The sequence below is a fragment of the Haplochromis burtoni genome, unplaced genomic scaffold (genome assembly GCF_018398535.1).
Source record: "Haplochromis burtoni strain Fernald_Lab_line unplaced genomic scaffold, NCSU_Asbu1 Contig_13, whole genome shotgun sequence".
NCBI classification, from domain to species: Eukaryota; Metazoa; Chordata; class Actinopteri; order Cichliformes; family Cichlidae; genus Haplochromis; species Haplochromis burtoni.
The window spans coordinates 3,658,665-3,679,834 of record NW_024582374.1 but is presented as its reverse complement, the minus strand read 5'-3'; the positions used below and the strand labels follow the sequence as shown (position 1 = coordinate 3,679,834).

Here is a 21,170-nt window from a genome sequence, read left to right as displayed (position 1 = left end):
CTTTTAGCAACATCCGCACACACACACCCTCTGCACACACACATGCACGCAGAGCTGACAACACACTTTTTAATGAGCTGATTCCAAACACTTTATTTTTGTTATTCTAAAACATTCTGAATATAAACTCAAGAAGGGCCACAGCTTTAAGACATTCATTTTATTGAATCATCAAATGCCCTAAAATCACTTTGTTCTTACTCATTAACAAGCATATAAACATAATGTAATATTGCCAGAGGGCATTTCAGTTTTAACATCACCTAATGATATAATCATTAGATTAAAAAATTTCTCTTTTAAGTAATAGTGTTTCAGGGCCAAACTGTTAGTATAGTATACCTCAACAGTACAAACAATTCAATCTCAGGGTACAGAGGCATTTAGGCCCAGGTGGAGCCCAATTTGTGGCTGCATGCTGGACCAAGGCCAGTAGAGTCTGGGTGCCAAGCATTGAAGAGGAAGTGCAGAGGCCTGAGGACAGCACCAGCAGGTTGTTCTGTGGGGACGGACGATGGCGGGGTGGTAGGGCGAGCTCAGGGAGGAAAGTGGGAGCTGTCCTGGCACCCTGCGTACCCTCCGTCTTGCCCTTCGGCAGTGGTAGTCTCCATTGGAAAAGTCCTGATAGTTTGATGGGTGGATCGCCCAGAAGTGGCCTTTACCGTTGTCGCTCCGGCCCGCTTTGATGAAACAGTCGTTTAGGGACAAATTGTGACGCACGCTGTTCCTCCAGTTTTTGTCCTGCGAACAAGAAAACAAATATGTCAGGTCAAAATTAAAGCAGGGGTCAAACAATGTGTCCCCATTGGAAAATTAACATAAGGGGCTGCTAAGTATCACTGATCCGCTTCAGGATGTCACCTTGTCCTGTTGTTGGCAGCATGAGCTGTGGCGTGTCAAGACCGTATATGATCTGAGTAAGTCACAACACCCTGAGTTACCTTTTTAGCACGTCAAACCAGTGATCAACTTTAATCCACTAGGCTTCACCCAATCTGTTGTAGCACCTGGTAAAGGCAGAGGCAGTTTGCAACCTAGCAACAGGATTACTTTATTTGTGATTTCGCCAACAACAAGATCATCTAGTGTCCCTGTGAGCACCTAATTGCCTAACCACTCAGACAGATTACCAGCGCCAAGTAGGTCGCTTTATTTGCGAAAATGGCAGCCACTTTAGTTTTCAGAGACTGAATTAAACACATTTGGGGAACGATGTTTTTCTGTTTTCCTGTTTTAACAACATCAGCAAACATCTGCTTGGAAATTCTGCTTCGAATTATCGCCCAGTTTCACTTTGAGTTCCTGTACGGTATATCTATCGCTTTGTGCTACATACATAGAAAACCACTAGACATGAACATACCTTACTCTTGAAGTATGGGTAATGGTCCATGATCCACTGGTAGATGTCACACAGAAGCAGTTTCTTCTGCGCAGACGCCAGGATCGCTTTGGAGATGAGTGCAATGTATGACTGGTTGGGTTTGTCCGCAGACTTCTCTGTACCGCAGCTCGCAGACGTGGTGGTAGTGGTGGTGGTCACTTCCTCCTCCCCCTCCTCTTTTTGGTCTTCATCCCCCTCATCTTCTTTGGCTTTCCTTTTTTCAGCATCTACCTCTGACCTCTGTAGACCCTTCTCTTGGATCTCACAGCGAATCCCCACCTCTTCGAGTTTAGGATTCTGACGACCTGGCATGTCGTTCGTTATCTGCTCTGCAGCACGACTTGCTGTTGCATCGTCTTTAGAAGCTTTGGCTCCTTTATTAAAGAGCAGGTAGTCAATTGTGAAGCTCAGTCCCAGTCTGTCTCTGCTTCCGTTGCGGCTGCTTCTTTCCTCCATTGTCATTTCTGAATTAAAATATCTCAAGCTCATGGCAGAGGTTTTATTGATTTCAAGCTGACTGTTGAACAGGTGTCAGGTCATGAATAAAAAATATCTCTCCCAAACGTCTTCTCAAAACTGTGTATCTAAGTTGCACAGCATGTCTATTGTTCTTTAAAATTAGGAGCCTTCATAAAGCCAGCGTCTCGCTGCCACTAAATTCTTTCACCGAAGACTTACTGTTGACAAGATCACAGATAAAGATGAGCCTCTCAACTGTTGTTAACCTTGATGCGCTCACGAGTGACCCAGTCTCAACCTGTGGAAATGACGTCAGTCGCCAAGACTAAATGCGGACGCTTCGTTTGCCAAGAAATATTCGGTAAATCTTTTCGATTCTTTGATAACCCTGTCAATCCAAACCCATCACTTGGTATCCGTCAGCCTTTTGCTCCCGAATCAAAGAGTTGTGCTTCAAAGATGTGAAGGTGACTCTATTTATATGACTGTGATTTTATCCCTCACAGAAAGGGGCAAAGGAGGCACAGGGGAGGTCCAAGTGGGGGGTCTCAATTGAGGCGGATTATTTTTATTAACCTAAGCAAATCTTTGTAATTACGGGAGATTAAACACTCAAGATTTAGTAAGACATGGTGTGCAAAGGATGGATGTTAGGTGGATGTAGAATCAAAGGCCTTTTAGATGCCAGAGTTATCCTGTTAAAGTCGTTTTGTCCAGGATACTGTCCAAAGAATTACTTCAATTACCATCGAGGAGTAATTAATGGGTCAACTTCAGCACGTTGGAGATAAGTCACGTCTTTATTTGCAAAGACCATTAATGTCTCTTGCAGCCATCGACGGCGACAAGGTTACAGAAAAGTGAAGCGTATGAATGACAAATTAGAAAGGTTCACTTCCCGTTCTTGATATAAACTCTTTTAATATTGGATCGTTCAAAATCTTTATTTAATTTGTTACCAAATACCTTTTATTACTTCAATTATTAGATAGTGGAAAAATTATTTTTTAACATGTAACAATAAATTACTGCATATATACATGATTATTTTTAGTTCAGCTAACATAATTATATATTTTGTTTAAAATCTGTCTTAAAGATAAAAACTGTCTGTGGTTACTATTAAACCGTATTATATTGTGTTCTGTAACTGTGCAGGATATTTTACTGGCTAATATAGTTTATTTTTTCTGTATGCAAATAATTATTTCCTTTGACTTGAAAATTTGTTATTTCATTAAGTCATTCATTTCTACATTTGATTAAGATTTATCTTTTAATGAAGGTTTTGTTTCAGATCCTTATGGAATAAAAATCTCCTTTAAATCAATTTTGACATGTTGTTTGAACATTTCTAAACCTTTCTCTGTAGGTATGTTGTAATGTCAACAAAAAGGAGATTTGGCTGAATCAGATTCAGCCAAATAAATATCAGATTTATTTATGTTACAATGTACATCGTGCTTCAAACTGCTGAAATTAACATTTTTGGCAATGTTAATTGATTTCATAGTTACAGAAAGGTATTGTTTGTGTGTTTTTGATCAGTGGAAAATTTCTTCAAGCAACGCCACATTATGTGCATACTCTCTGCCTGCTTCTTCTAGTGCTTAACTGAAACTGTATCAGACTTACAGTCTATGGTAGGCTATACAGTCACCAGCCACTCTGTTAGGCACACCAGTAATGTGACATGATTGCATGACACAGTGCTACAGATTTGCCAGTAAAACTTTATGGGTGTATTTCCCCTCTAATAAACATATATTTCAACATAGTTTATTTTAAATTACAATATAATTATATTTACATACAAATACTTAAAGGTAGGTGCACTAGAATAAGGGGGTTTGGATGGAGAAACATTTTTCGTTTTTCCACAAAATTAACATGAAATTCCACCCTAATTCTTTTACTTGTTGATAAATTTAAATAAAATGTTGTCATTTTAAATAAAACACATTGAAATTCCTTTTAATTACAGGGGAGTTACACCTTTAGTTGCAGATAGTATTATAAAGTGTTACCGATTTTCAGCTGCACATCCATTATGTGAATCTTCATTTTACCATATCCCAAAAATGCTCTGCTGGACTGAGATGTGGTGACTGTGGGCGCTGTTTGAATACTCCCGTGTTCAACAAAGTCATCTGAGATCATTTGAACTTTGTGATGTCATGCATTGTCCTGCTGGAAGACACTGCAGTACACTGTGGTCATAAAAAGGATGGACGTGGTCAGCAAGAAACACTCACAAAACCTGTGGTGTTTAAACAATACTCAGTTGCTACTAAGGACCCCAAAATGTGCCAAGTAAATAGCCCCCATACCATGACACCACTAACAGCAGTCTGAACCAATAATACAAAGCAGGGTGGCTCCATGCTTTCATTGTTCACCCCAGTTCTGACACTTGCATCCAAACGTAGCAGAAATTGAGACTGTCATTTTGTCCAGTTTTTGTGAGATCACTCAAACTTTAGTCTCATTTTCTTAGCTGACAGAAGGGTCAACATGTGTGTTCAGAGATGCTCTTCTGCCTCGGTTGTAACGAGTGGTTAACTGAGTTTCTTTAGCTTGCCTGTAAGTTCCAAACAGTCTGGCCAGAACCCCTTCTCACTGGATATTTTCTCCTTTTCAAGGAAAATAACAGTAGATCAACAGTTTCTGAAATACTCAATCCAACACATCAGATACTGAAACCCATATCGTGGAGATAGTCATCTAAATTACCTTTCTACACCATTCTGGTGCTCAGAATTTCAACAGCTCATCTTTACCACGTCTATGTGATATTTGCATTAACAGGCATTTGAACAAGAGTACCTAAAAAAGTTTATTTAAATCAGTGTGTGACAGTTATTCAACCTAAATGTTTTTTTATTCTGAATATCTCTGGGATCTTACACAAATAAAAGTGTATTTTCAGCAGAGAATGGATAACGATGTAACTGTTTTAACATTAAGTATAATTAACCCACCCTGTTCTCGTAGCATTTACAGCTTTAGCCTGTAGGCATCAGCAGTATGGTGATCTGCTTTGTTCTTTCAGTTTAACAGAGGGGATGCACTTAATCACAGTCAGGTCAAATCATGGACCATATTGCCCTCTTCTGTTTAAGTAATGGAACAAGACACGCATGCACAACATTAAAACACCACTCTATGCAACCTTTCAAGCTATCATTGTAATTAGTTTTATTAAATTATTTTCAGCCTCATACTACGTTTTTGTAGTCACTGCAGTGACTACAAAAACGTGAAGAGTTAGAATTCTAAAAATAACAGCCTTTACTGTGTAAAACATGAAGCTGAGATTATGGGTTTTGTTTTGAGGGGGAGGTGCACTAAACAGAGAATGAATGCATGAATGACTGAAGTAAGGGAATCTCAGATTTCCCATTTAGGTTTTATTTGTAATTTAAATTAATATAATCTTTTTTTTGTAAGTCAGCACAGAAGCAGAGCAATCTGTTCTTTTTGAAATACAGCACTGCCTTATTGACGTTTCCCATCCAAAACGGAGCCACAACAAAACACGCCATGTTATTACATGATACTGCAATTCCCTCAATTGATTTTGGTTTTTCCATGAGGCTATTCTTTGCCCACATGTGAAGAGTTTTGGAAAAGCAGGGCTGGATCATCAATCGGAGCAGATATTTCCCTCAGCAAACATATTTCCATTTTGCTGATGTCTCAACACAACCTGGCATTTGTGATTCAGAGTAGGTATTGCAGGACTATACCTACAGTCTAAGTGTGTTTTCTTAATAAGTCGTTTTAATTTAATTATGAACATGCCTCAGACAAAGCATTAACGCCACATCTCACGGCTGGTCGACTAACCTGAAATGGAATATTTTGCTCGGACGGGAATTGAAGGGACCATGCGACCCAATCCGTTTGACAGCCCATGCTTTCCCGTCACGCTGAATTTAAACTATCTTTAAGACACGAGTTCAGAATATCGCAAAACTATAAAATTGAAACAGCCTCAATATTAGAATACTTTGACACGTGGTGTTATTAATCGACACAGAGGCCTATTTTGGAAGGGAGACCTGCCTCTTAGTGTTTTTAAAAAAGTTGTGCTGTAACTTTAAAACAACGTGGTCCCGCCTATTTTCAGTGAATCGCTTCGGATGCTGGCAAAAGTCGCGCTGTGATTGGCTGGAGATGACTGTCTATCGAAGCAGGGTCATTGTTCCATTGGTGCAAGACTGGCCGTCGTCTCTGACTCTCGCGGTACTGCTGCACGAAGATGGCGGCCGAACTGGTGGAAGCGATGGCAAGTAGAGCTTGGTTGGCTTTGATTTGATAGGAGACGTGCGCGGGATTGTGGGCTGAAAGTCACCCCAGTTGTGGGGAAACTGTGGGTTTTGTGCGAATATTATTAAAGGGTATTTACTCTTACAAATGTGGTGTATTTCAAGCACGACGAAACGAACTAGCCTATGGTGCTAAGGTAGCTAGCCTGCCTGGAAATGTTAACCAGGCAAGTGCGTTGGTTCACCTAGCATCACGCTGGCTCTGGAGGAAGACACCGAAAATGAATGATGAGACCATATAAGCGTGTGGTTGTTTTTGGTCTAGCCTGCTTTCTGGCATGTTACCGTTTGACGTTATTTGGCTTACAGGAATATCTGTTTGTAGTTCACCGGTTAGTTTATTGAACTGTGCACCTGTCAAAATATCTAGCAGTCGTGATCGAATGCCGAGTGTGAGAAGCTAGCCCGGCGATAGCGCAGGCTACACTAGCAACGTTCAAGTGAGGTTGAGCAGTCTGTAACGCAGCTGTATTTGAAGCTCAGCGGTTCAGTCGGATCCATCCATAAAGTCCTGTTTTGTTTTTTTGTTTTTTAAATATAGACATGAAGCAGTTCTCCATTTATGTCTATTTCGGCCATGTCAGACAAAGCTGAGGCTTGTCTGGCGGCTAAACAACAACATCCCGTGTTTTGCCCCTAGAGCCCAGTTCGTGTGCTCTCTGCTTCATCATAAGTAAATAATAATTTTCTTTAAAAAAAAAAACGACCTCACATAGGATGATACGACCACATACGGTATTCATATAATCGATTCCATATGCTATGCAAGTATTGTATATAGGCTGCAGAAAATTGGCGCATATTATGTCGAGAATGAGAGATTTTGCGTTTACTTTGCAGTTCAATGTGCGTCTGCACCTCTTATGTTTTTACTAAATAAACATCCTCGCCTGCTACGGTGTGTCTTCAGCTTACATTTTTCGGATTGGTGTACAAATGAGGTTGTTAAGCCATAAACAACAAATTAAAATTATATTAAACAGTTAATGGAGCCATAAACATGCAGAATTTGCAAAGCTGTATTTGTCTTACATTTGTTGTGGACTGTAAACAGATTGTATGTATATGTTTCATGTAGGTAAGAACTATTGCACTATTTTCACATTTCTAGGCCACTAACAAGAAATAGTGGTTTTTAGGCACCTATTTCATTGTAACTGAACCTGCCAGACTATTCCTTTAGCTTTCTGTGTGTTAAATGACAGATAGTGTGGATGGAATTAGTGCGTTTCCAAGTTCTATTCATACTTTTAAGCCACCTTTGGAAGTTTATGGTTCTAAAGCCTAATTAACACTACCACAATTAGTGTGATCACTTGAATCATGGCCAAGCCATTGTTCTTAGAGTTGGAAGTGAACTTCTTAATATAGCCAGCTAATTACAACACACTTTAAATCCTCTATAGGATTAAAGTGACCAAGGACAGATGCTAATTTTAGCAAGTACCAAGCAGTTTGGTGAACAACTCTGTTCTGCATATAAGTTACCTGTAATTAACTCTGTGCATCTTCCAAGGGTTAAAAAGAAGTGTGTAGGTGTGTTTACGCAGGACTTTGGACACAATATTAAATTATTTCATTCATTTACTTAATAGATTTACTTGAGTAAAATGAAAGAATATAAACAACATGTATCTTCCTCTCTTGGACAAATGTGAAAATGGTAATTGGCATTGTATAAACTCCTTCATTTGAGATGTGGCTCTTGAAAAAAAAGTCTGAACTTGGAAATTAACTTTGTCACTTCAGCCTTTCCAGAAATCTAATTGTTTTTGTGATCCTGTTATATTTTTTTATTTTTTTGGTCTTGTTTTCTCACTAGAATATGGTCAAAAGTTTCCGGGTCTCAGACCTGCAGACGCTGCTGGCCTCAATGGGTCGCAGCAAAAGTGGGCTGAAGCAAGACCTGGTGGGGCGTGCGTTGAGGCTAGTGCAGACCGAATACAGCCCAGAGCTGCTGAAAAACGTCCGGCAGCTCTACGAGTCACGTTTCCCTAAAACATCTGGATGGCTGGCTGCACGACGTCCGGAAAGTGTCCCAGTTAACTACTCATCCCTCAGCTCTTCCCCTACTGCCACCTCTCAGGGCGCAGACTACCTCAACGGCATTTCCAAACCAATCACCACACCTGCAGCAGAGGTGAAGCTAGTGCCACTGCCCTTCTACCAAACTTTAGAGACACTGCTACTACCAACAGAGCTAAGTGAGTGTGGACTATTTGTTAGGCTTTTTGTGTTTTTGGAAAATGTTGCATTTTTACTCGACGTTGAGAATTTGCACTGTTCTCTTTTTACAATGGATTTTGTCTCCATCTGCTTACAGTTGCCCAGAACAGTGAGAAACTCCAGGACAGTCAGTGCATCTTTGAGTTAACACCCAGCCAAGCAGACCAGATTCGAAATGCAAGGTAAAAAGTCACACTGTCTGTTAAAACTGCACTTTAGGTTAACCCCAGGTTAATATAAAAATATCTCTGTGAAGCTCATTTTAATTCGTGACCTATTATTTTCTTAGTGAACTTCGTCCAGGAATCCGATCAATCCAAGTGGTTCTTAGGTAAGTTCCCAGTAAAAACATTCGGGGGGGGGGTTGATTTTTTGGTAGTGACTGTGTCATAAAAATATCATAATTCAAACCAACGAGGACAAATTGCTTCTTTGTATATACAGTGTTTGTGTTTAGTCTCTTACAATAGAAGACCTCACTCATTTATTCCTCTGTTACTGCTCTCTGTTGCAGAATCTGTTACACAGACTCCATTGGTGTTCAGGAGGACCAGTATCCTCCCAACATAGCTGTCAAAGTTAATCAGTCCTACTGTCATGTGCCGGTGAGTTGATTAACTCTGAAATGTCCCACACCTTCATAATACAGACATGACTAAAGCTGGGCTTGTTTTCCTGTTTTGAAGTGTGTTCTCAATCATAGCTCATAGCATCGTTTTCAGATACACTCAGGGTGTCAGTCACAGATGTTTTACCAGGTCAGTGATAAAATGTCATAATATGACAATGATGGATAATATAACCTAATGTAAGTGTGTCTTGAACAACATAAAGGGGAAAAATAAGATTTGGGTAAAGATGATGTTGGCTTATCTGAAGACCTCAGGAAACAAAACTTTAGGAGGAAGCTCTCCAGCTGGCCAATACTATGTGGCTTAAGGTGTGCCACAAGAAATCGAACTGGCAGGGTAGCACCTAGATGACCATAAATGTCTAAAGTTGGGCTCCTGGCCTAATCCTGCCATTCTGTCTAGTACACAGATATTTTAATCTCTGACTGTTTGTACATACTGTGAATTGTTGAAAAGCTCCATTGTGCTTTAGATAACGTGAGTTCTAAATGTCTCAAGAAATTTTAAGACGTTTAAATTCCCTTGCCTCGTAATCACACTTTTAAACTTTAATTTGAACCTTCCTTTTTTTTCTTTTTTTAAGCTGCTAGCCTGATAATTCTGATAATTAAGTCATTTTCAAGCGGAATTGACATCTGTTACAAATTTCACTCTCTTAAATATCAGATTTCATTTTTGATATTGTAAATTAGCGTTGGGTTAAAGTCTGAAAAATTTAACACAGTATTTCATTGCCATTTCCAATAATGATATTTATGATCGATGTAGAAAACTATAGTGAATGATGTTTTATGATCGTACCTTGCAAGCAGCAGCATTTATTTAAATGGGCTTTTCTACTCTACTGGAGCACTCAAAGTGCTTTATATAACATGCCTCTTTCAACCATCCACACACATGTCTATACGTGCATGCATAATTTATAATATATATATTACCCTATTATAGGCCCGAATGAAAAGCACTTTGTATTCATACATACTCACATTTGGGTGGATGCATTTGAGCACTTTGGGGTTCGGTATCTTGCCCAACAATACTTTGGCATCTGCAGAGATCAAACCACCAACCTTCCACTTAGTAGATGACCTGCTCTACCTCCTGAGCCACAGACACCCAGTGCAAACAAAATAAAGGGAAAATTCCATCCTTTTCCAAAGATCTGCGGTCATTCATGAAAGCACCTAATACATGATTGATTGCTACAAGATGCCAGCATCATTGTAGTGCAATAATAATGTTGGATGTACAGTAATAATAATAATAATGAAAGTAAGTACAGAAGAGAAAAATTATGCATAAAGATTGTTTAAGTTACTCCCTTTTTATTGAATTGTAATCACAGGCTGTCATGTGGCTCTCACTCAAGGCATGTCGGGGCTTGTCTTGTTGTGCTAGCAGTAGAAGTGAACACGTGGCTTTGATATCATGATTTAACTTGTTTGTTTTGTTTTTTATTTGTACTGGTATTATCTCAAATGATATATGTCACAGCCCTATTGTAAACTGAATATTTTGATTGAAGGTAAATCAACACTTAAAAATATGACCTCCAGCTCATATTGCAGGTTAGCTGTGCATGGCAAAGGAAACAACCCTCATTTGTGCTAAAAGTAGTGAGAAGAAGGTGTCTGTTTTGAAATTATGAAAAGATATTTGAGATGAAGTATTACTGTATTACTGGTGGCTGTAGCTCAGGTGGCAGAGCAGGGCAGCCACTAATCAGAAGGTCGGTGGTTCGATCCCAGGCTGCATGCCAAATATCCTTGGGCAAGATACTAACCCCATGTTTGCCTACTGGTGGTGGTCAGAGGGCCCGGTGGCGCCTGTGTCCGGCAGCCTCGCCTCTGTCAGTGCGCCCCAGGGCAGCTGTGGCTACAACGTAGCTTGCCATCGCCAGTGTGTGAATGGGTGAATGACTGAATGTAGTGTAAAGCGCTTTGGGGTCCTATGGACTAGAAAAGCGCTATACAAATGCAGGCCATTTACCATAATTAACTGTTGCAGTCTTATTTATTTTCAAATTGTGTGTGTTTTACAGGGATATTATCCTTCCAATAAGCCTGGTGTTGAACCTCGTCGTCCTTGTCGTCCTATAAACATCACTCCGTGGTTGCACCTCTCCAATGTCACCAACAGAGTCACCATCACCTGGGGAAACTTTGGAAAGGTCAGTTGAATCCTGTCTTTTGCAGCCGTAGCTCTCAGGGTTGTCATTAGCACAGATATTTTTTATTTATGTTTTTTTAATTCTGCTAATCTGTCCAGCTCCTCTTGGAAGGTTCTGTAATTCATCGAGGCATGCTGATACTTGTAGATCTTTGAGTGTTTCATTGGCCTCACTCGACTGCATGTGTAATACACCTTTGTAATCACGGTTGCCAACCACACTGAGTATTTTGAGAGAGTATGTGTGTAGACAGAAGGACTTTTGGTTAGGTTTGTTATCACATTTTGTACAAACAAGAAGGTTTGTGCAAATCTTGAGCAACTTCATTTTAGTCACAGCTTGATCACACGTGATGAAACGGCTCAATTTGAAAGTGTCGTGTACTTGAGGTAATGCACATTCCACACATTTTGTCTGCAGTTGCCATGTATAAATAATAAATTCACTGCTCAGCATATAGAGTCTGTAAAAGTCTAAAATTTGCTTGGCCTAACAAGTTTCAGAAGAGGTCTGTGTGATATAATCCATAACTGGTAGGCGATATAGCCTCAAAATATCACTGTATTTAAAGAAAACTAATAATGATATTAGTGGCATTATATACACACACACACACACACACACAGTTTTATTGGCCGGAACATTTCTAAGTGTAAGTACAAAAATGGCATTTCCCATCCTGCTTTTGTAGTGGACTTTTGTCACTGATGACACTTCTTCTAATTAAAGTTTGATACAGTGATATAACATTAGTCAAATGTAAGCGCAAGAATAGCGTAGGGACTGTTTTCTCTAATCCCCTATTTAAAAATGTAAACACTATATTTGAAAAAAGCTTCACACTTTAATTTAACAATAACTGTAATAATTAACTATATAACTCGTCAGTGCTGCCCAGTATTGTCACATAATAAAACCGAAAATAATAATGGATTGTTATTATTTTATCTCTCTAGCGAGTCTCATATATATATTTTTACGTGGAAAGATTAAATGGTGAATATTTCATCACTCGCCTGTGAATTGTAACCACAATCAAACATGGGGAACATTCTTTATACAAAATAATTTTATGTGCTGCTTGTCCAAGTTGCAGATTCACTGATGTCTCATAATCGTTAGAGAGGTTACCTTGTACTAGTTTGATGGTTCTGTTTCAAAATTTTGAGTGAATTCTTACAATAACATCGTGTTTAAATTCCACTGTCAGTTCCCGATTCTCTGTGGATAAATTCTTGTTACATTTTATTAAAAATCTGTTGATCTGTGTTTGCAGCGTTACTCTGTGGCGGTGTATTTAGTGAGGGTCTTCACCGCAGCAGACCTCTTCAGCCAGCTTAAACTCTGCTCAGTTGAGAGTGCAGAACGCTGCCGTGAGCGCAGTAAGTGTTGCTTTTACACTCACCAAAATATTTTATTTTTGCTTGCAGCTTTCACATTCAGAGTAAGATGAAAGGTACACAAAGTCACTGCAGTGCAGAATGTAGGAGTCAATAACTGAACATTTTGTTTCTGGTATGACTGGATTTTGCACGGATGTGTGTCAAGGATCAGTTCGAGGTTGTTCTTCCAGTGTACACATTTTCTTTTTTAGTCCTGCCACATGTCTTGGATATTTGCACATTGTAAAGTAATGACATCAGACTAATAATAGCAAGCACTTGGAGTTTCAACACTAAATTTTGAGTTTTAACATAATAAAATAATTGTTGATGGCTAAAACCTGTGTAGGTCTAAGTTTTTGGAACATTGATTAGGATTCAGTAGAAACTGTGATCTTTAAGTGGAATCGTTATCAGTAAAAACGGTTTATATCCATTCTCGCTGTGTAGTTAATTTTAAATAATGTAGAATAATGTCTGGTACAGAATGTAATAACCGTGTACTTACATTTATCTACAGTACAAGACAAACTACGCTTCGACCCAGAGAGCGAGATTGCGACCACAGGACTCAGAGTGTCTCTTATCTGTCCAGTGAGTACATCCTGAACACAAATGGAGGGGCTTTAAAACACAAAGCAACTCAAATATGCATTATGATTTCCGCTCAGTCGGAGCAGAAAAGCAGGACAATCTACAGCGTAGAGGGAATATCTTCACTACATTAATCGAATATTCCGTTTAAACAGTTTACCTCCATTACATCCATTCAACCTTGGAGTGAAATCAAAGCTGTTTATACTGCTGTTCTACAGTGAATATCCGTTTGTAGAAAACTCATTGTGTCCATGCACATTTATTTAATACATTATTCAATAATAAGGTTTTGGGGTGTAAATGGCTTTGTGACAAATAATTGAGCAGTGTAATAGGCTGACTCTCTAGCGAGTCTCATCCTGTGGCCATACTCTGACTCCACCATCTTGGACTGCAGCTCTCAACGGCAGCCTTTGTGCTGCTCAGCAGCTTCTGTGAGCTTGACAGAGCAGCACATGAACCAGTTTTCCAGTTGTTATAGTGTCTGTTCGCAGTCCAGAAACTTGCAGCACACCTCCAGGATAGGATTGCCATTACCAGCTGCAGTCCAGCACAGTGTAGTGGGAATCCTGTCTGTGAGACAAGATCCTCTCTGAGGAAGCAGCTGACTCATAATAAGTATTGTCACACTGATGACCTGGCCAGCCTGAAAACATTACAGGAAGGACAAGGCCAAGCTGGATATCAGCGACAAACTTTGACTATAAGAGCAAGGTCTTTGTCAAATAGTAAAGTGATTTCAGATTGCTCCTTAAACTCATAAAACACTGCCAAAGTTATTCACCACATATATCTGTGGGAGTGTGTAATAGGTGGGGCCAGCTCGCCCACTAATGTCTGTGGGTGGGGAAACTCTGTGACCATTTGGAAGGAAACTTGTTTCCAGGACATCGATTGACAAATACAGAGAGAAATGTTGTTTTAGTGCAGTGCGTGCTGTCGGAAAATATTGTTTCACAGTCCTGTGGCTCTGTTGTCATGCTGTGTCTAAAAGCCCCTCAATTTATTTAGCTATTAGAAAACTCCCAAAATGTTTTAAAAAGCATGATATCAACCGATATCACATCTGTTCCTTTTTTCTCGCTTCCAGCTGGTGAAGATGCGGCTTGGGGTACCATGTCGAGTGTTAACTTGTGCCCACCTTCAGTGTTTCGATGCAGTCTTTTTCCTTCAGATGAATGAAAAGAAGCCCACATGGACTTGCCCAGTCTGTGACAAGCCCGCTCCATTTGAGCTCCTCACTATTGATGGGTAAGGAGATGAGAGCATGCTTTGACTTGTCCCGCCCCTGCAGCTTTGTCAGTAAATTCTTAAAGTTTGTATTGTGTAATTTTGAGTACCTGTATGTGATGCCAGTTTGAGGAACATCATTGAAGCTGCAGAGATGTTTTAGGGATTCTTGATACAAGCTCAACCATGCACCAACATGTACTGCTTTCTTTTTTTTCTTTTTATTTGGTCTGGTATGAAAACTCATTGTGTTTCAAAATTTGTCATTCTCCACCTGCTGTTCATTTATGTTACAGAAGCGACACTTGTGCGTTTCATTTACCAGCACAACAGATAATTCTTAATACGAAAAGTATGTTAAAAAAAAAAAAGCAATTTACGGTTTTGTTCTTGGAAGTTCTCAGCAGCTCTCACAAACACATCTTATTGTAGCAAAGACTGAAAGCTTTGTGCAACATATATTTACATTCCTTAAACTAAGTTTGCTTGAAAGACCCTTTTTTACCTGACCCAGGTTTGATATTTGAAAGTGTAATCATGAAGTATTGTTTTCCTAAATGGCCTTTCATTCATGAAAGAGATTAAAGTATATGTTGTGTTTTTCTTCATCGGAACTTCAGTATCTTGACATATATATGTTGTAATGGCATTAATGGTATAATATAATAATGGTATTATTATTTCATTTCTAATTGTGCGTTTGAGTGAGAACTGAGCTATTAGTTTGATTTTCCCGTGTATAAACTTATTTTGTGACGTCTCTCTAATGGCCGGTGTGCATTTCAGGCTGTTATCTGAGATTCTAAAAGAAACGAGTGAGGACATTGAGGAGATAGAGTACTTAACAGACGGCTCCTGGCGACCCATCAGAGATGAGAAGGAGAGGGAGCGGGAAAGAGAACGCAGTAACACACCTGACTACCCAGTTGTTGATATATGTAAGTTTTCAGCCCTGTCACATCCCCTTGTCTGTAGTTGTTTTGGGGGGGTTTTGCACTGTGTGTGTGTTTGTGTGCGCTGAAGGTAATGAGAGTAAAATCTTCTTCCTTACCTTAAAATTGTATTCCTCTCTGTAGGCATTCCCGAAGCAAATGGCCATTCACCAGCCCACAGCAGCACTAGTCTGACGGCCAAGTCTGGAAGCAGTTCTGTGGGGATGCCAGGAGTCACGGGAGCACCTGCTGTGGCACCGGGTGGAGGTGCGGTGGTAGATCTGACTCTTGACTCTTCCTCTGAGGAGGAGGGGGGTGGGGCTGGAGGAGACAGCGAGGACACTGAGGACAGCGCCGACAGTCCTGCCCCAAAGAGGGGCCGATACAACTACGACAAGGACCTGGTCACTGCCTACTGACCCCACCACTCTGTCCCCTCTTAGACTGACACACAGAGACAGAGAGGCAGGGGCCTTAAAACGTGAGGACAGGAACACAGTAATCCACTAGATGCAACAACCCGCCCTTTTGCCCCAGCGTCAGAGCCTTTTAGCAGCTCTGGTTTATATCCAGGCAGGCAGACAAACACGTACTCAAACATGCACTGTCCATGGTTCTTCAGTCTACAGTGATAAGGATTCCTCTTTGTACTGTACACCACTGGAAGCTACTCTTACACTTCTTGATCAATTGTCACCCTACAGTGAACATCTGTACTGTCCTGCCTCTGCTGAAGAGACTGAATGGATTGGGCACCCCACCACAGTCACAACCCTTGCTTCTCTCTTTCCAGACTATTCCCACTCCGACCTCGTCTCTCTTTGTATATGACTTGGAATTCCTGGCTCTTTTAGCCATGGGCGTTCAATGTTTGCGTCTCTGATTTTTGTCACAGTTGTGATGCACAGGCAAGTTGAAAATGGAAGCTCCTCAGTAGTTTTTGGTAGAAGGTGGAAAACAAGTGAAAACATTTGTGGGAGGACACAGCAGAAATATCTGAAGTGTGATGCAAATTTAAACCTTTCCTATTTTGTTCTTTGTTGACAGAATGAATTCAAAGCTTGAAAGGGTTTTTTCAGGAATTTATCATTTTTATTATGAAATGGCAGGACACAATACTGGCTTCAGTGTGTGATTTCCATTTTTATTTTGTCCTTAGATAAAAAGAACCTACCTCAGTCATAAAAACTTGGCAGACTGACCAGAGAGTAGCTTTGAAAGAAGACGGAAGAATTGACGAGTTTTTCTGAATCCAATTTTACACTGGATATAGTGTTTTCCTGCATTTTGTTGTTGTTTGTTTTGTTTTGTTTTTTATTCCATTGTTTCATTCAGCTCTGATCCCTCTGTAACAAAAAAACGAAAAATCTTGGTTGAAGGAGAGTTCGAGTATGAATAACCAGGCTAACTGTAGGAGTGAGAGACATTCAAAAACTGGTCAGCAACTGTTTCACTCTGTAAAACATTTCTGCAGTTGTGTCTGTAACAGGATTTCTTAGGATTGGTATCTCAGAATTCCACATGGATCTAGCTCATCAAAATTACTGCGTGGCAGCTATGCCAAAGCAGACATCTTTTAAGAGTTCACTGAGGGGAAATGGTTATGAGGTGCCTTTTTTGTTGAAGTAGTAAAGAGTGAAGCCTATGGTTTTAAGCGCAGCTGAGCTAGCCATTAGATGAGAACCCCAGTCCGCGACCGCATGTTTAAATCAATATTTTCCAGTCAAGTGGACAGAACAGGATTTCAGAGTCATCATTTTATCCCACAGTTGTGACCTGCTTTGAAACTATCATATTTATTTAAGACCATGACATTCTCTTAATAGTTTGTGGTAAATCTACATAATACTTGGCATAGTTCTGTATAGACTGGAGCTCTTCATTGCTGGTATTTGGTGTGGAGATGTACATTGATCTGTGCTCACGGCTCTGCTGTTGAACGCTGCTTTCTTTGCCACTGAATGAATCCGACCTGGGTCAAAGTGCCATTCGGAGTATTTTGCTGCAGTGGGTTCAACATGTCTGACACAACAAAACTTAATGAAGTGTCATCGAGTGCAACCCCAACAAGTTGAAAGTCATTGATTAGGTTACAGATGGTCGTGTCTGGAACAAGTAGCGCGCTTCGACCAGCAGCCCTTCTCTGCCTACTTTCAATGTAGATAAGGTCATATCTATTTGATGCAATAGAATTGGACTTTAATTGCTACATGCTGTAGGCTTACAACTTCCTCTGCACCTGCACTAATATTGTCTGTATGTGATGGCTGCTCCTCACACAGGGATCAGTGTTTTCTCTGCATTTACTGCTTGGGATTGGTGGCAGTGTTAACCACAGCTACAACTTCGATTTTTTTTTTTTTCCCCGTTTTCTTATTCTAGATTTTGATTGTAGATTTTTACCCAATTCTGTGTTGTTAAGCATTTTTATTTAAGCTTGTAGCTAATCTTGCAGATACCCGTCTTGTAGGCCCAGAGGAACACTGGCTCGGATCCTATCCTCCTGTTCTTGGTCAGTGCTGTAACATTATCGGCAGAAGGAGTGGCTTCTTGGAGTAACATTAGAGTTGTTGTATTTACTTCACCTGTCTGCTCCGCTCTGTGCCACCCCCACTGGGGAAGCAGTAAGAGAGACTCTGGGCATGCATTTGAGTTTATCTGCAGGGGGATCATCAGTGTTGGTTTCAGAAGAAGAAGAAAAAAACTTGCTAGAGCTGTTTGCACTTTCATGTGAAGCATTCATCGACTTAATAATGCTTTATTTATTTTAAAAGCTCCCATGTAGTGCGTATTAAGGGACTCCCGCCCATTGTGAACATTTGTCATCATTCGTCTTGTCCATACGAATCAGAAAATGTGAAAGTGGACGCGGTCCTATTCCACCGTGACAGGGTTGGAAAGGCGTTCTGCATGTTTTGCTTCCCTTTACTGTCAGCACAGGATTTCTTTTGACTTGCTCAAGTGCACAGAAATGACATATACACATCAATCTGAGGCCTCACTGTTCCAAGTGCATCCTCTGACGTCGTTGATGATTGAAAAAGTAGATGGAGTCAGATGTGGTCTTCCATTTTTCTTCTTTTGACGGCTCACAAAATCAATATACAGAGAAAAATATTTTGGGAATCCGCACAAGACTGATTGATGGCATTTGGCCTCTAACGCATCAGTGTGTCCCTGAAAAGATATTTAAGGTGCTTTGAAGCAAAATATTGTAAAGAACTCTAATAGCCGCCTTTAAGGCATTCTGCATTTGTAATTAACTGCTATACATATGAAAATCAAGTTTTTCATTTGTTGCTATGTTAGAGAAGGTCATTATTTGTTTGGCTCTCCTAAACTTCTCATTGCCTTGTGGTTAAAGATGAGAGATGGTGCAGGTAGTTGCTGTGGAACTGAGCCAGGTAATTTTGCAGATTGGGAGCTAGAGAGCGAGCTGAGGGTCTGGTGTTTTTGTAGTGGCATCTCTTCTTGTAATAATGCATAAGGTAGCATGGGCAGAGGCTTACAATCCATGATGTAAATGTTTTGTTTTTGTTTTGTTTTTTGTTTTTTTTATATATGTTCATATTAAAGACAATAAAATTTAAATAATATTTTATTAAGCCTTGAATTGCCTCCAGTTCCTATAGGCAAGTGGAAAATAAGAAGTTGTAGAGGGCAGCAGCACTGGAAGCTGATGCCACTCACTACTGGGAGGACTGGTTAACATGTGGATTGTCATGTTCTGTACCAAAAGCTCAGATCTGGGGACTCATTTGATGCCTGTTGAGGATAAAACTGTAAAATTTAAAAAAGGAAAAAAAATGATCGTATTCTAACAGCTGTTATTGACGTGTGGAATTAATTAAAAATCAGTTCTTAAAAACAGCAGTCTGCATTTTTTTTTTTTTTTTTTTATCTTAGATTTTCTGAATTTATTGAGCTGGGCAGCCTTGTGATGGATTGCAAACTTTGAACTGTTCGGCGTGCCTCATTTTCTTAAAAAAGGTACGCTTCAACTCCAGAAGAAGAAAATGTGTTTTGAATAAAATCCATCCCGCCTGAGTATCAGGGAGGATTGTGGGGGTTTTACTGTTTTAAAAATAAAAGATTACCACTGGTAACATCACTGGGATGTCATAGTTACATGAAATATTTTGTAAACTATTTTTGCCATTATTAGGCCGTTGAGTGCTGACAGGAAATGAGAACGATAGCGATGAGTAGCGTACTGGAACAATGTCACACTGCAGTCTAAGTGGGGATTCAGGTTTAGCACAACTGAAACCTTTATATTCATCACAGACAAAAGCAACACGTATTTATCTGTAGTTGTTTCCCATCCTGTCACAAAAACAGTTCCCGGAGTTGTCAGAGGTTTTTTTTTTTTTTTTGTGTGTGTTTTTTTTAATGTAGAAAAAAACAACATTCATTTTTCACATCTGAAGAAAAGACTAAACAAATACTTGGTCCTCTTTCTGTATGGCGTCCACAGATTAGAGACAGAAACTTCAACATGAAAACAGCCTCATTTAGTCATTTCTGCTACAAAGGCTTTGATATAATATATGGGGTTTTTTAAGTGAGCGCACCTTTATTCTTAGAAACTTGCACCCCCTTTAGCAGAAATTATGCCAGCATTGCATTTGTCCCCATTCTGACTAAAGCTTTGACGCCTCTTTCAGTTGCAGGATTATTGAAGGTTTTATTGCTTTTCCTTCCCATTTCAAATCCCTCCATTATATCACCATGATCTTCAAAACTGCATAGCAGGCCATTCTTTTTTTTTTCCCCCTTCCATTTGAGCCATTCCCTGGATTTGTCTGTACGCACGGGATCATTACTCTGAAAGCTCCACTTCCAGTCCAACTTCAGTTTTGGGTCTACTGGCCTCACATGTACTTGAACCATATTTTGAAATGTTGAGGAAATCACAGCTGAAAGAATTCATGAAAGGAATTCATTCCCTAAGGCAGCAACAATGCTCTAAACCAACCCAGCACTGTGCTTTATAACAGCTGCAAGCTTCTTCTCCCGAGGTCACGTGTCTGCCCTCATGTTTCCGTTGCCAACCAGTGCGTTGATTCCTCTGTGGGGAGAACATTACCCCAAAAGACCTGGGCTCGCCTCATGTTTTTAATGTCAAACACTAGTTTAATAATCTAAAAATCTCTTTATTATAGTGGGTTTTAAGGCAAACTGCTGGAAGAGTTATTTAAAGATGCTGTGATGAAATTCTGGTGCTCTGGGCCTCTACTCTGATGGACCAGCCAGTTCTGGACACATTATTGGTCATCTGAAAAAACTTTTAAAAACCTGAATCAAACACAGTCATCCACACCTTTAGACATCTTTAGAGTTTGGCAGGTTTGGTGATTCATGTGGAACTCTGAAATCTATTTGTTAATTGCTGGGCAGCACTTATTTAGTGTAATGGATGTGTCTGTTTTTTCAGGTTGCTTAAATCTTAATAACAAACCATCTGTTTTATGTTTTATTTATCTGATCAAGTGACCTTTAATAATACGAACATGTCTGCTTGTTCACACTGGAAGGAAGATCCATCCAACTACAACAATATTTTGTAAATATTTTAATATTACAAATTTCATTGATGAGTTTCTTTTTATCATAGTGATGTTGAACTTGACTAAGATATATTAAAGAGTCACAGCAGATCACAAGACTGTCAGGATTTTTTTCCCACAAAAGAAGTACATGATAAGTGCGCCTCTTCTTTCTTCTGCTGTCTTTAGAGGTCACTACAGTAGATCATCTCTATTCCTACCCTAACCCAGCATCCTCCTCTGTCACCCCAGTCCTCTGTGTGTCCTCCTTCACTTCA

General features: G+C 39.9%; 2 protein-coding genes across 2 annotated transcripts; one reads left to right on the top strand and one right to left on the bottom strand.

Annotated features, from left to right (window-relative positions):
* Nucleotides 1-122: 122 nt before the first annotated feature.
* foxq2 (forkhead box Q2) lies at nt 123-2,279 on the bottom strand. Its single transcript, XM_005932434.2, has 2 exons — nt 1,364-2,279; nt 123-741 (listed from the first exon to the last, which is right to left on the bottom strand). Exons 1-2 carry the CDS (start codon nt 1,871-1,873, stop codon nt 367-369), a joined length of 885 nt encoding a protein of 294 aa, XP_005932496.1. The 5' UTR covers nt 1,874-2,279; the 3' UTR covers nt 123-366.
* Nucleotides 2,280-6,052: 3,773 nt separating this feature from the next.
* On the top strand, nt 6,053-19,213 carry pias4a (protein inhibitor of activated STAT, 4a). Its single transcript, XM_005932433.2, has 11 exons — nt 6,053-6,134; nt 7,997-8,378; nt 8,498-8,582; nt 8,690-8,731; nt 8,915-9,005; nt 11,074-11,202; nt 12,479-12,584; nt 13,105-13,178; nt 14,272-14,432; nt 15,198-15,349; nt 15,488-19,213. Exons 1-11 carry the CDS (start codon nt 6,108-6,110, stop codon nt 15,760-15,762), a joined length of 1,524 nt encoding a protein of 507 aa, XP_005932495.1. The 5' UTR covers nt 6,053-6,107; the 3' UTR covers nt 15,763-19,213.
* Nucleotides 19,214-21,170: the final 1,957 nt, after the last annotated feature.